Source organism: Periophthalmus magnuspinnatus, chromosome 7 (assembly GCF_009829125.3).
Source record: "Periophthalmus magnuspinnatus isolate fPerMag1 chromosome 7, fPerMag1.2.pri, whole genome shotgun sequence".
Lineage (NCBI taxonomy): Eukaryota > Metazoa > Chordata > Actinopteri > Gobiiformes > Gobiidae > Periophthalmus > Periophthalmus magnuspinnatus.
Window position 1 is genome coordinate 316,153 of NC_047132.1, and position 16,348 is coordinate 332,500.

Below are 16,348 nucleotides of genomic sequence, written 5' to 3' on the forward strand. Positions count from 1 at the left end.
AACATGTCCCTCACTCATGGTTAAAAATCAGATACAGGCCCTAATATATTTGGTGATACCAACTATGGGTTAGTCCTTCTTTAGTTCTAATTAAAGAACTAAACTAGCACCTGATAGACCCCATATAGTCCTGGGTAAGGTTGTCAAAAGCACCAAAAATCAGATACTAGTCGATACTAAAACTAGCATCAAAACCAGATATTCATTTGAGAAGATATCAATGCTAAAAACTGAACCTTTCCTGAATATCTTTAGAATGATCTTGAGCTGTATCAGAAGTATAAGTCACATAGACTAGTATACACCCATGGACCACTATGAACCTGCCTGGATAAAAGATTACACAGATATAAGGCCACATGATAATATAAAAGAAAGTACCATGATTTAATGTTGAAAATCGCATTCTGTTGTCTGTCAAAATAGAGTTTGATAATTTAATATCGTGACTACACTAGTCCCGAGTTAGACCTGGACAAGCCTGTGGTTCAGGGCAGTGGGTTTGTGCGTTTGTGGGTCAGTAGCAGGCCTAATGGGGGTGGTGTAAGATCAGCGTAATCTCACCTTTATCTCACCTTTAAGCACATTTGCAGAGTGTGATCTCAGCTAGTGGCTTACGTCAGCACTTTACTACACATGAAGAGCCATGAAGAGCCATGAAGAGCCATGAAGAGCCATGAAGGGAGGCTGATGGTTCATTGTTACTGGTGTGGTTACAGTTCGTTGGTGGGGTCATGTTTGTAGATAGCACACAGAGCTTCAACAGAGCTGAATCAATTCTAAAAATGAATATTAGTAATTAATCTGACTCATCTTTTTGGCACGTGAACATAAACACTACATAATGTTCCGGACAGAGACGAACTCCTGTGCTCCATCTGGTGGACAAAGTGAATAACAACATAACAAACCTCGTGTTCAAATGCAGGGAGCAAATAAACCTTAAAATGAAATAATAGTTTGAACTATATTTTCCATAAAAACTGGCAAGAGAAAATATATCACAATGTAACATGTATATAATGAAAGAAAATACCATTCAATATGACTTATTTATACATCTTTAATATCACAAAATAGTCCTAAGAAACAAAATTACACAGAGACAAAGATCTGAGAAAATTAACATCATTTTGAAAAACAATATTTTCTCTGGACATGTGGGAGAAATGAGGATAAGGCGTAAAACAACCTTAAAATCTTAAAATACCATCGTGAGTAAAAGCAATCCCCAATACAAGGTACATGTCCAATCAGAAAACAGAAATGTGAGTCCTAACTGAGCTGACACAGTGTGAACAACGAAAGAGACTGGTACAGAGTAGGGATGCACCAATACGATACTGCTATCAGATATCAGTGCTGATATTGATTTTGGTGGATTAACTGATAAATAGTTACGCATTTGGATCCTTTTTATAAACCATACGCCGTTTGTGTTTAGCAGAAATAAATACTTTCTGTCTTTGTCCTGGTATTGGTTAAAATTGGGAATTGGTGGATACTTAAAGCCAAAGTATCGACATAGGTATCGGAACAGAAAAAGCTGGATCGGTGAATCTCTGAGGCAGGTACATTCACACACAAGTATAACCTGTACCTTTAACAAAACTGGGTAAGACAAAATTTGAAATTGCATTCATGATTGAATATTTAAGCATAAAAAACATCAATAACTACAAGAATATGAATAATTCAACTACTGTGTGATTTTGTACCTGCTGTGTAAACAAATCTTTAAGTCAAAGATGAACATAAATCTGGTCATAATTACCATGAATTCGAGATGCGACTTAATGGTCAGTCACGGTCCCTGCAGTAGTTTTTACTGCAAAAAATTATTTATTTTCAGAATTCAAGTTTAACTTTGAACATAATGATGTAAATCGGTGATTTTGTCTTTTTGTGTAGCTAAAATTTGTATTAAAAATGTTTTGATTACACTGTAACAAATTGTGCTGTATGGCCTGGTGCATTTTGCAACATCTATCAATTATAAAATGGATTTTTGCTTTGTTTTGAAAGATTAAAGCCCAAGTAGTTGTTTCAAGATACTGAAATATAGACTCTGTGACCAGAATAAACTGTAGTAGAATATAGGCTACATTCACACTAGACCAGGGGCTCTCAAACACACAAGAACATGGGCATTTATTAAGAAGTGCGCAGAAATTTTCCTAACCAAGTGTGTACTCCGAATGAGCATGAGGGGAGTGTGCCATGCAAACTCCTGATTGCACCTGCATCTGAAATCTGCACATGCAAACCCTTGTCACGCCCTCTCCACACCTCCAACTCACCATAAAAGGACCGTGCAAAGTGTCTCATGAATGAGATCTGCCTAAACATCAGTGGGTACTAATCAGTGGATTTGAGAGAGATGAATGGAACAGAGAGGGAAGGGGAGATGCTCCACGCAACACCACACAGTCACAGGCTTAACAAAATAAACACAGAATTAAAGTGATAGCGACGACTCATCTCTTCATTTAAATTAGAAAATTACAAATTAAATTGTGTTATAGTACTTACGCGTCACAATATTCAGGCAGTGCATATTTGCAGATAGGTCTATACACTAGCAGTTTTTTCTCACTGTGTTTCAGACTTGTATATCGCTACATTTTTAAGTATGATATATGTGCGTGAGGATTGGCATGTATTTAAAACCAGTTTCACCAATCAGATTAACCTTCTGATTAGAGTCCAGTGTGAACGCAGCCATTTTCTTTCTTTTCATAATTACATGTCTTTGTAACTTTTGTTAGGAACTTTTAGTTGTCTCACCATTAGATCATTCCACAAACATTGATTAACACATTGCAGTTGTAATCTATTGCACGATCCCCTCCAGCTAAATCAGTCATGAAGCGCAGACTGTGGGGAATGGAAAAAAAGAATAAAAAAAAAAAAAGCCAAAACTTTGAAGAAAAAAAAAACCCAAAAAAACAAAACTGCATGATCCTTGTCCAAAATGTGCTGCTCATAGGCATTGAGCTGCAGTTCAGGGCAGTAGCTGCAAGTGCGTCATCCGAAAGACTCAAAGTATGTTTTCTCTGAGAAACAAGTTACATTTTGATGTTCTCTTCCTTCTTTAAAAAACACAAGACAGCAGCCTCAGCCAAAAAGAAGGTCACTTTAGGCTGCAGGAGCTAGTAGTCTTTCCCAAATACGCAAAATCCTCAAGTACAAAAACTGCCTGCTAGGAGGTCAGGTTAACTGTGGTCAAGCGGTCAGTTCAAGTTTTTCAAAGGATACAACTAAACGTGCGTAGAAGTCCTTGGTACAGTGTGAGCAGTAGAACCCAACGGGAGAGAGACCTGCTTGTACATGTTCTTGCTCAGAAGCTGCTCCTGGTACGAGCCCTGCTACAGCTTCATGTTGCTCAGGTCTTTGGAAAGGCTCTGCAGGTAGGCATCATGGATCACACTCAGGAAGTCCGGGTCGTTCTGACAGAGGAGAAGGGAGTTATAGCTTTTCAAAATTAGCTTTAAATACATTTTACTGATCCACAAGGGAAATTGCATGGACACAATAGCTCACACATTAGAACATAGTAACAAAAAGCAAAAGATAAATCTAAATAATATTCAAATGACTAATGTGACATTTCTGATATGACAAAATTAGTTAACGGGGAAAAAAAAAAAGATTTGTAAGGAGCACACTGCACAGAATCAAATGAAATGGTGAGTGAGACATGACATAAGGTCTGTGAACAGTTGTATGGAGTATGAGTGTAGTCCGCTATCGTCCAACGTAGGTTATATATGTTTGATACAAGACATGCAAAATATACTCATAATATGTACATCAATAAATAACAACACAATAAATGTTTTATTCAACGCACTTTTCACGTGTAGTCCCTGGACAGGCTGATGTTAAGATAAGAAAACGTTCTATGGTCCTCCGCAAAAACTGACCTTTATCAGATGTACCAATGTGTCCTGTAGTTGTGCTTTGGAGCAGAGGCTGGGCTGGGTGTCCCCAGTGGACGAGGGGTGGACATTGGGGTGGACATTGGGGTGGACATTGGGGTGGACATTGGGGTGGACATTGGGGTGGACATTGGGGTGGACATTGGGGTGGACATGCACAGGAGGGACCACAGCGGCAGGCGGAGGTTTGCTGATGGACTGCTGAAAGACACTGGGGGACAGGAGCAGAGATGCCTCAGCCACACTCGGACCCGGACTCATGGACACCGCCTGAGGACAGACACATGGGTCAGAGGGACTTTGTATGATACTTTCCAACTAGAGCCACTACAATCCATGAACAACTGTCTATTAGGAAAACCAAAACATTTAATAACATTCAAAAACATGAAATCATGCTTTTATTTCTACCAACTGCTTATATTGTTTCACCATTTCAAGAAAAGTTCACATTTTAAAGGAGACTGAAAAGACTGAAACCTGAACAGCTAAACTAACACAGGAAAGTGTGTAGAGGTATAAACTACAGAGCTAGCTGTTCGTAGACAGCATAAGAACATTTCCTTTACAAACAACAAAATGTGTATTACTACAGTAATTACATACAATTACAACTTTAGCGATTTGATAATTACAATCAATGAAATTGAAATTTTGATCCAATTGCAATAAATGTTGCATCTCTGGTATAAAAATAAACAAATAGCTGAACTCAATCACAGCAAGTATGCATTTAGATGTGAGAACTCAAACAGGCAACCCACTGACCAGGGGGTGAAACCGACCATCACCTTTTATATTTAACATTTAATTTATCCAACTGTGTCAAGAAGGGATCCATTGGCATCTGCATTACTTTTTAGAACTCCACGCACAATAAACCTTTATGCTTACCGACATAGGCTTAACCAGAGTGGGCGCGTCGTTGTGTGGCAGCAGAGGCTTCCCCATAGGTTCCTGGAAGCTGTGGGGCGGGACTAAACTGCTGGGCAGGAAGTTAGGTGCGAGGATGGGTTTGTGGATATCTGTGTTCACTGCCGGTTTGAGTGAATTGAGTATTTCCTGTCCCAGAAACGCCCCAGGAGGCTGAGGCTGCGGAGGGGCAGGTGGAGGCTGACGAGGGCCCAGCGGAGAAACCGGGCAGCGAGGATCCGCTTGGGGGCTCAGAGGCTGGAACACAGGGCTGGGGCGGAGGTTGAACGCAGAGGGGAGGATGGCGGCAGGTTGCTGGGGTCTTGGAGCATGGAGGTGGGGGTTGGCTGCGGGGTAGCCCTGGGTCTGTAGGTAAGCACTGGAGGGATCAGAGGCAGCAGCGGTAGGTGGCAAAGGAGGGTTGGAGCTAGGCATCGTGGGCAGGGAGGGGTCCTTAGGGAGAGAGGAACCGAACAGTTCCTCTACGGTGATCTGCTTCACGATATGAGAGGGCTGAGGAGGAGAGAAATAACACAGGTTAATAGCAATTCCAAAGAAAAAGAAAAAAAAAACTTATGGGTCAATTAATCAAATTTTTACTGAGATCAAGATTGAGTCATTTTTAATTGTCAATGATCAGTTTGAGCCTTTTTAATGGTGAGGTCTACAGCCAAGCCTCAAGCAAAAGGAAAAAAAAAAAAAAATATATATATATATATATATATATATATACACACACACATATATATATATATATATATATATATATATATATATATATATGTATGGCAGTTATTAAAAATCTGTTTTGTTTATGTTCAGGAAATTAATTTTTTTTTTTTTTTTTTCACCCAGTTCTAACTAAAGCTCAAGTTACATAATGGTACACATTTCATTGAACATGGCTCCCGTTACAGCAGATATGTCCTAACACATCACTCTAATTTAAATGAAAAATGAAACAAGGCTGAATCATGTGAATCTGTTATAAAGATTTGGATTATAAGAGGTTAGTTAACATTGGTATGTCACCTGTACGAGTTCAAAAGATATCGTGGTAGCTTCCTCTGTATCTTTTGAACTGGTTAGCCTACCAGCTATGTGGGAACTAATATCCATAACGCACATGCACAAACATGACACAAAACTCCAGGAATGTTTGTGAACTATCATAATATAGTTTAGGACTTAAGGTGTTTGCAAAAAGTAGGCAAGCAACTACAAAAGTCAGACTCCTCACCTTGTCTGCCTGAGGGGTGGTGTGGATGCGTTCTGTGGGGGGCACCACGGCTTTCACAGTGGGCTCTGCAGTGGTGGACACATCTGTCTCCCCGGCCTGAGCCTACAAAGCACAAACAGCAATGAAAACACATTTAACAAACAGACCCTAAAGTAGTGATCCCTGAGCCTGAGAGGAGCGACTGGTGAGAGGGTTTAAAACAAATGCACAACAAAGATAATCCCACATTTAGTGACAATGTAATGTCACTAAACGTAATCTCAGATTTGTGGATCTACTGCAGTGCATAAAATATTTGCACACACCGTCCAAAAACATTTCCAATACTCTTCAATATATGTTAGTATTGAAGATGTAAGTAAGATGTAAACTGATAATCCAGACATTCTATAGAATGCCTAGACAAAGTAGAGAATATTGATAATTTCCTATTTTCCATTGTAATTTCCAGCACGTCTGATTTCCTGTGTTGCCTGTAACGTCGTAAACATTTTATAAGGCAGCCAAATACTGTTCTAGTGCAACACTTTCATATATTTCCTACAATTATTTAAATTGTGAGATTATGAATAGGACACCTGCTGGCAAGATGTAGATCATTCAATATTTAGAAATAAAAAAAAATAGCAGAAACAGGATGCTAACAGATGTTTTGCAATGTTAAATTGCAGTGAAGTAATTAGAGTACATACAATGCACAAGGATGGAGTTTAAATGTGGGGGAAAACAATCTGTTTGAATATCGGTAGTGAGAATCAATACAAGGTGATACCAATATTGCATATATTTGTATCAATATCGGCCAATACCAATACTGGTAGTCATACACCTCCCAGTCCTAGCTTCTGCCATGTTCCCTTTTTAGTCGACTAATTGATGGGCAGGACATGTCCAAAAAGAATTTCTTTAGTAGACTATTTTCCTGTAACCATTAGGGCTGTAAAGTATATATAGTACATACCTTCCTAAATGTGCCCACTCACCCTCTGGTACTCCTCCTTGGCTTTGCTGAGCAGCTCCAGGATGTCAATGGGGCGTGGTTCTGAGGCCCCATTGGTCCTGGCTGTGTCTGCTCGCTCAGGGGACGGTCTCTGGGCATGTTCTGCCTCCTGCTTCACTATCCTGAGAGAGGACACAAGCACATATGTAGTTAAACTTGTAAACAGACTTAACAACTAGCAACATGCCAACTATACATGTGGACACTTACTTCACCATCAGCTGGGCTATGCGCTGACAGTCTCTTTTGTCGTAAAACCAGATACTATAGATTCCCACTGTAAAGTTAACAGATATATTTGAATATTAGCGTGGGTTAATTGCACTCATCTACAGTACTACATTTTGGAGATTGCTTTTTTAAATAATATTGTTTACAGTGCATGCTAAGGTTGTCAAAAGTATCAACACTAAAACTAATATCGAAACTACATACTTGAGTAGAAATCAATACCAAAAAAGTCACATTCACAGGAGTCACATTTGTTTCCAAATCACATTTGAAACAAAAGTGCATATTATTGGGGTCATAGTGCAAGATAAAGGGGTTTGCATGTTCTGTGTTCTGGAGAGCTCTTAATGGGTACCCAGGTTTCCACAATAACTCCTATAACAAGCAAGAGAAAGATCTTCATATTGTGCCCATGACCATGATCCAGGCTAAGATCTGTAGGAGCCACAGCATTGTGGTCACCAACTGCTCCTGACATATTCAGGACAAATTTCACATTCAAAATAAAGTATGTTATAATCCTAACATGATGATGTAGGACTGAGTAATAAATCAGATTTTTATTGAATTCAACAAAAATATTTTATTTTTGTTGAAATGCCCTGTGTTATGGTCCGTTTTATCCAGCTTGATAAACCTTAAAAAAATGGAATCGGATAGTGACGGTGATACTGAAAAGCTTCCTGGATCAGATATCAGCTCACAAATATCTGTTCAGCAGATATCCTGGTTAGACACATTCATTGATGTAATGTAACACTATTTACTGGTTGTAGTCAGCCCAGAAAGTCTCATAACGTTTGAGGGTTGTTTTTTTTTAAACACAAAAGTGTTTGGTTGTTACTTGAAAGATTCATAATAACCACATAACATATTTGGATCAGTTCTGTCTTAAATATATGCCATTTTCAGTCCTGATATAGGAAGATACTTAAAGCTATAGTATTGAAAAAACATTTCTAATTTGTAATACATTTAAAAATATAAATTTAGAGAGGCCAAAGCTAGGGAGAAAAAAAAAATCATGATTTATTTTCCTCATAGAACAGAGTCTAGAGTGAGCAGCTTCTAAACTTTTTAAACCTCAATGTAATGTGTAATAATGAGATAACATATTAAGCAGAACTACGCAGCTTTTCTATAGTAACCTAGTATAATGTTTGTGTATCATTAGTGTGGGGGTGACGTCTTGGGGCCCATGAGACAGGCCCGTTACCCAGCAGCCCGGTGTTTGTCTCTGCTCCCTCCAGTGTCACCCAAGGGACTAGAGCAGCCAGTAAACAGCTATCACACCACACTGCTCTTCATTATCATTATCCAGGCTTCCAGTTAGTTCAAGGTTAGTTCCATTTTTACCCCCCCAATATCGGCTTTTTGGGAATATTTTTGTAATTGTTGTTGGCTCACATTTGGGCCTTTTTCCTCTAACTTCGTAGCAGTGAGAAGACATTTTCCACACCTCCAGAGGGACACTTAGCAACTTGCAACTGTTACATTCTGGACGTGCAAATGGAGTGACATCTTTGTGAATTTCTCTGTAGCAAAAAATGACAAATTTTTAAGGCCATTTTGTTAAGGAAAAGCGACCAGCTATAATGTCATCTATACCGGCAAGATTGATAGGCAAACCCAGCCCAAAAGGAGAGCAGTCCACGTTGACCTTGTCTCTGGCCATGTTGTTTTTCCTCATTAGTAAACAAATGGGGAAACACTCCAATTCCTTGTTGGTGGCCATGCTTAAACTGCTCTTCAGACTTGTGATTGACTACCTGGGAGGAAGCGCTGTCAGCTACTTTCTCAAGATTTGATATGCGTTTTTGGATGATGATTTTAAAAGGCTCACTGATTTCACAAGAGACAATGACCTAAGCAAATCCGTACAAACTGTTGGAAGTTACATTGGCCAGCTTGGGGTTATGGCTGAAAAGGTATCCATAGATCAGATGCTCCTCCTCAACACCAGAAGACACCCAAATGGTTTCAAGCAGAGGGGAAAAGCCTTGTTCGAGCTAGTGCTGAGACGGTGCCTGTATGGGCTGTTCAGAGGTAAACTACACAATATTTGCATGTCAAAATGCAGTTTTTGGGAACCACAATAGCCGATGACAATGTTTACTATTGCCACAACAATGTAATTGCAATATTTGAATTAAATGAAATCATAGAAATGGCTAATGTCAAAACAAGTTTGCACCCATTAGTGAATGTGTATGAAAGAAAGTATTTCTATGTCTGAAATTGAGTGATTTGAGTGTATGTGTGTATGTGTATGTATATGTATATGTGTGTGGGGTGTGTGTGTGTGTGTGTGAACTGAATGTTTTTAGAAATGGCGTATTTGAGGGGCGAGATGTGTTGATGTATGTACAATATCTTTGCAGGTCTTTCATCCACCTACACCAAACTGTTACTCTTACTTAACATCAGCCTGTCGAGGGACCACAGGTGGAAAGTAGTTTTTATGCTATAACCTGGCACCAAACATCTTTCCTGTTTTTTAAGGTCAATGTATTGTTGTGCACTGTCCCTGTCTGAATAAAAGCATACCATATTTTAATATACTGTTTTAAACAATGCATTTGGTTGAATAAAAAAAAAAGACAATTATTGCATTACCCAACACTGATATTGTTTTATATATTATGGAGCCTTACATTTTATAAGATTATAATAATTATATTAAGAAGTCATTGACACTGCATCATTGTAGTGGCTAAGTCAAGTTTTACCTTTTCAAAACAACAATAAGTAGCTAAAAATTATTTATATTACAGGTATTAGTATAGCTTGCTTTTTTGGACAGTCAAAGAGACTTTCCTATGTCATGCGTTATTCACTCACTTGTCAGTCACAAGGGGGACAGAAGTATGACTGTAAATCAGTGTTTGCTAGTGGGGATCAGGAGTTGCATAAACTAGTCATTCAACATCATACAGGCAATGTGGGTGAAGCATTTTGCACAAGGACAAGATAAGAACCAACAATGCACCTGTTGCAAGGTGAATGCTCAACCCACTACCACTGTTGCTTGGTTTTATGGTTAGACAAGACAAGAAGGGTCAAACAATATGCTTTGTTACATCATTCAGTGTTTCCTTAGTCTTCGTTCATAACGGTTGCATTTAAAATAATCTACAACATCTGCAGTGATAGCCTCTTAAGGGGCTAGTGTTGCCAGGAGGCAACTTTACATAGATTATAGTATCCAACAAATACCATGTTACCAATGGTGTGCTCGCAGGATACTCACAGTTGACATTTCTGTAGAGCAGAAAAGGATCTTGAAGCTGGAACTCCAAGTCTTTGTTGATTGGCTCCACCAGATTCTCAGTGCTAAGTCGGTTCATAATAGTGAAGCCATGGTGAGGAGAAGCAGACCTACAAGACAAAGTCATTTTGAAATTTCCAGTATAACAGAAGATGTGCTTTAGACATTATATACCTTATTGAACATGCTTGATTTTGAAACAATACAAATCAATAAAGATTAGTTTGAAGTGCCACCTTCTACTAATTATAATACGAATATTTCAAATGTGATTTCGATACTAAGGAATAGACAATAGAATATAATTTCAACATTAATTCATAGTATTTTCTGGGGGAGTTGGGCCAAAGCAAGTCAAGGCTGCTCATGTACTTGTACACACACCATTTATGTTTACAAGCCTTGTGTGTCTTATGCGTGGAGAAGATGGGAGGAAAAAGTGAATGAACTCTGCTCTAAAAACTCATAGTGAATCCACGCTCACCATCAATAAGGACTGTGGACAGACGTTTTGAAGCCTCGTCTCCTGTTCTCGCTCCTCCAACTATTAATCCATAACTCAAAGAGGAGTATCACAGCAGGACTCATATCTCTATCACTGTTTAAGTGATATTTCATGCTTCTGGTCTTATTTTCTCCGCTATAGTAATAGCTCTGCTGCACAACATGTAAAACAACTGTGACGACATCACTAACTATATAACCAATTATTATAATTAAAAAACTAATTGAAGCAATAAAATAGGAATCAAAGCTTTTTAGTTAAATTACTAATACTAATTTTGAATAACTGTATTCCAGTAGTTACCTTTTTATTTTGTGGTATTCAGATTAGTTACTACAGAATACATTGCAGTACTTGATCATCTGTATGAAATCCTTCTCTCATTCTGGCATTTAGCAAACAGAAATAATTTTGGTAAAGTTTATTGTGATTTTATGTCAGGCAGTGAGAAAACAAAATCATATGTGTCTTTTATATAGTTTATGTAAACTTCTGGTTTCAACTGTACATCATACAAACATCATACAAGAGCATCCTAAACTACTGTGGCGACTGAGTTTTTTCAAAATGCCCCATTTCATGTGGGATACATAATACAGTTCATCTGTTGTTTACAATTCCAATGCCACGTGCGAAATGCGTCAAAAGATGACGCTTCAACAACAACAACAAACAAGAAGAACCACACAAGAAGACACACACAAATAAAATATATAAACTTCTGTTAAATGATCAAATACACAGAAACACGCTCACCTCGAATAAACAAATAAGGTCCCTTCAATTTCGGTCTTCTCCTGAAAAAAACAACATATGTTAGAGGCTGCGGGGGCTATGCCATTAGCCAGTAAAAGAACAACAACACTAAAGAAATGTCCATGCTAAACAATAACGTTACCATAAAACTACACTTTTCAAGGCTGCAGATAACACTGAAAGGAACCTAGCTACAAAAAACACCTGTGCGGTGAACGGCAGAGTGTTACAGGGAGATGTTATTGTTAGCCTCTGCGTGCTAAGAGCTAAAACACCTAGCATGTGTCTGATATCCGCCGGTGTTTTTGGGACAAACATACCCATTCATTAGCCTTCGCGTTAAAGTTGTAAAGTGCCACTTGTCCGGTAACGTCGAGCAGCTTGTTGATGTACGGGTCTTGTCTTTGCAGAGCCGCTAAACTCATGAGATGTCCTGCGTTTGCGCTTTCCATCTTGCCTGTGTTTGTGCTTGTTGCTCCCGCACGGAAGGCTTTGTGCGGGCTCTTACCACTTCCGCTCTCACCGGAAATGGAGCTGTGTGGAAACTTTGCCAGAGGCTTATTTTTGTTCCACATGATTAATCTGAATCTGATTTGACCCGAGATTTAGGTCATTTCCAATTCTACTGAGTGCTACTGCTGTGGAGAAAATCATTATGGTGAAAGAATACCTGTTTTCCACGTGGTGTTACGCGCCAAATGTCATCTTTTAAATTATTTTTTTTTTTCAAATTAAAATTACAATTTGCTAAATCCTGCCAGGACAAATAGCAGTGCAATTTACAACAATCAAGCGTTAAAAGGAATATAAAGTGACCCAAGGTAAAACTAAAGCCAAAATATACTTAATGATTACTATTTATTTACAACCAAATGTCGTAATGTTAATTGAACTGATACATTTTATACAAATTAGCCAACAAAGCATAGCCTACTTTTGCTTTAAAATATTTCATTACTGACTTTTTGCTTCCCTCAGGCCTGCCATAAGAGAAGTTGGCCTTTAGACTCTTATTATTATTTGTTGTGGGCTGCACCTGCCTCATTCTGAAAGGAAACATTGGGGTCGGGATTATAATCCAGGATTACGCGCGCTCCCACTGGAGCACAGGTAATCCAATCACTGGAGGCTTTCCAGCGCAGCTTCCATCATTTTGTGTTGAACCTTGGCGGAGTAAAAGACAAACCGCGCCATGGGCCCCCAGCACAGGCCGAGGTGACACCATGCCGCTCATTATTCGGGCGAGGCCCAGGAGGGGTGAGTACTGCTTTCAGCATAGAACCATGGGTTTGGGATTCGGACTAGACACTGGAGTCTGAGACTATTCTGAGCTGTGAGCACTTTCACTCTATGTGGTCGTGGCACTTTGCTGCTGTTGGGAATGGGGCAAAAGAAAAACAAAAAAGGCCCACATAAATGACATAATTGTGTCGTTTAAAATGAAGTGATTGTACTGTTGGCTGTTTCCCCATGGGAGTAAAACCATCCGACGTTATTTCTAAAACCCACAGCTCAACCATTTATTTTTCATTGTAAGCGTCCATTTTGGTTGGTTTGCACATGTTGCACTTGTTATGGTTCACTTAAAAGGCTATTGCTATGCACTCTAAATCAGAAAACGTTGCCATTTAAACTGCATTTAAATTGGGACTATTGAAAAGTTAAATCTTTAAGATGTTTTGTTTCCTATTCAATTACCCTAACCTTTGTTACAGGCTACATGTAGACCTAGGATCCAGCAGGTGTTTATTGTGCGCAAAGTCCCTCCTTTGGCTGCACAGAGCTCCATCCCCTGTGCATAATGGTCCATACGCACCGGCGGTACTGGAGCGGACTGATGCTGCTGCGCCTCCGTGACTCCGCGCAGGCAGCAGTCAGCAGGCAGGAGCAGGCAGGAGCAGGCAGGAGCAGGCAGGAGCAGGCAGGAGCAGGCAGCAGTCAGCAGGCAGGAGCAGGCAGGAGCAGGCAGGAGCAGGCAGGAGCAGGCAGTGAGGCACCCGGATGTGGAGGAAATGTTTGGCGCTTGTGCCTGGCTCTGGGAATAATCGTTTTTCTACATTATAATTTTTAACGCGAACGACTCGGCTCCCGCGTCGACACCTTTTGGATGTGGTTCTCCGACGATGCGTTGGATGTGAAGCGGGTGGTTTCCATGTGGATACGAGGATGCAAGAAGCAGATGAACAGTCTGAAGGTAACGCGCGGAGTTGGAGCGCAGAGAGTGTGGGAGAGTGGGCTGCCCCATCATCGGGTCATCCTGGCATCGCTTTGTGCTTTTACGCGTGGATTTAAACTTATCTGGTCAAGTCTATCATGATAAAATGCTTGGTTAGAATGTACGTTTGCAGTGACAGTGATCATCGCATCCACTGAGGAGATTAAAATGGTTGGTCCGCTGTTGTGGGCGAGTTGTGGGCTGCTTCACACATGTGACAGCTCATGGAGAATGCTTTGGATTTGGGTCGTGACAGCATCAGGACTTGAGAAAACTTTAGCGCGATGCCAGACTTAGATTTCAACACGTAAAGGTGGATCATGGAACTTTTCTGAAGGTGTTCAAGGAGACGTTATTTCTTTGTCTAGAATGTTCCACAGTATAGCATTACATCATCAATTCTGGAAAGTTTCAGTTATAGGTGTTTTTATTGCTCAAAAACCTCATGCATTTTTTTATCTGACCCTCCGAGGAGATAGATACGTTTAATGCCATATTGTGGAACATTCCAAGCAAAGCAGCAACATCTCCATGGAGACCAGCGGATGGTGAAACCTCAATTTCAGTTTCAATTCAATTTATTTTTTTAAAGCCCCAAATCAGGACAGCGTTTCACAGGGCTTAACAAGGTCGTTGATTTAACCAACAGAAAGTTTGAAAGTTAGAAATGGGATAAGTTAAGGTTCATCCAGGCAAGTATGGAGCCATCCAGTCAAGACAGGGAAGGGGATTGGAGGGGTATCTAGGGTCCAGCCATCACCAGGTAGTCAACAGGGAATAGTTTGTGAATAGCAATGAACACACTACAAGTGACATGAATTATTAATGTATTATGATGTTGATAGGGATTTCCTTTAGAAAAGTTAGAGCACCTTTAAATGTGCAGAACTTACAGCCAAATAGTCAAAATGAACATGCTGCCTGAACTGTAACAATTAAGGGCTAAAAACCTAGAGACTAATCAAGTGACGTGTTGGAAACAGTCCTAAATACAGTCCTAAATACTTTATTATATATTCAAAACAGATTTCACTGTACCTCAATCAGTATTTTTATTTACATCATCAGTAGGGATGTACCAAATATAATACAACAATAACTTTACAATCAAAAGTGTCATAATATTTCCATGAACATGTAATATCATCAGCAGCTTATGTCCAGAGAAATGTTCCATAGCAATAAACACACCGGGTTCTTACATTCTTACACCTCTTCACAGTAAGAATGCATGTTTTTCAAGAGATCTTTGAGCGATAACAACATCCATCACTGAAACACGACATGCACAGTGGATAATTTAATGCCATACTGTGTAACATTGCAGATAAAGCAATAATGTCTACATGGATATGAACAGGTAGAATACCCCTCTCAGAAAAGTCGCATAGTGCATCTTCAACTATTATATTATGTAGTAGTTTTATTATAAGAAAAAACATGATTCTCAAGATTAATTTTGATAATAAAAACACCAACTTTAATGACAACAGTAATATACAGACAACTCTTATCACCACCCTTTTATCGGCCGTATTATGTGATCAATATAATCTATTTTACAACACAGTATATTGTTAACAATGTTTTTTTCTTTTTTTAAAATCTTGGTTCATTTTGGTCGTACTTTTGAATAGGACTGTTCAGTATAAACATCAAATAATCTAATATCAGTTTTGATTAAAGGTGCACTCTGTAAATGATCTGGTGAAAGGTCTACCACCTGCTTATCTCAACGTGGATGTTACTGCTTTGCCTGGAATATTTCACAGTATGACACTATACTTCTCCAATCTCCATGGAGACAATTATTATTAAACAACCCTAGTCAAAGTAAGTGCATGTTTTTCATTTTCAATTTTTGACCAATAAAAACACCAGTATGAAATTGCTAGATAAATGTTTAATGCTATATTTTGGCACATTCCGAAAAATAACTCTCTATGGAAACACCATACACCAGAAAAGTTACATTGTGAACCCTTTATTCCCCTTACTAGGGCTGAATTTGGGCATTGCGATTGTGATTAGATTTGCGATTTATGTTTAAGTGATAGGATTCTGTTCAAAGTTCACAATTTCAACACATCCTGGGGAATTAACAAAAAGAGTGAAATATGAACGACAAACTAACTACTATGTTTGTACAGATCTAAGCTACAGGGTTAGCAGTTTTTATGCAGAATAAAACAAGAGAGAGGGAATTATGGTATTTAAAAAATTGCAGCCTTTGGAATTTGCTAATTGAGTTTATTTAAATTTAGTTTTCGATTCAGTTGC

General features: G+C 39.1%; 2 protein-coding genes across 2 annotated transcripts in view; one reads left to right on the forward strand and one right to left on the reverse strand.

Annotated features, from left to right (window-relative positions):
* Nucleotides 1–1,044: 1,044 nt before the first annotated feature.
* Nucleotides 1,045–12,349, reverse strand: dcp1a (decapping mRNA 1A). The gene is made up of 9 exons (XM_033969944.2): nt 12,174–12,349; nt 11,854–11,894; nt 10,575–10,702; nt 7,304–7,370; nt 7,077–7,215; nt 6,094–6,195; nt 4,836–5,366; nt 3,927–4,211; nt 1,045–3,449 (listed from the first exon to the last, which is right to left on the reverse strand). Exons 1-9 carry the CDS (start codon nt 12,303–12,305, stop codon nt 3,369–3,371), a joined length of 1,506 nt encoding a protein of 501 aa, XP_033825835.1. The 5' UTR covers nt 12,306–12,349; the 3' UTR covers nt 1,045–3,368.
* Nucleotides 12,350–13,076: 727 nt separating this feature from the next.
* cacna1db (calcium channel, voltage-dependent, L type, alpha 1D subunit, b) overlaps nt 13,077–16,348 on the forward strand; it is a 114,889-nt gene continuing 111,617 nt past the window's right edge. The window contains exon 1 of the mRNA XM_055223145.1: nt 13,077–13,110. Coding sequence (XP_055079120.1) covers nt 13,077–13,110 — 34 coding nt within the window. The remainder of the gene's footprint in view (nt 13,111–16,348) is intronic.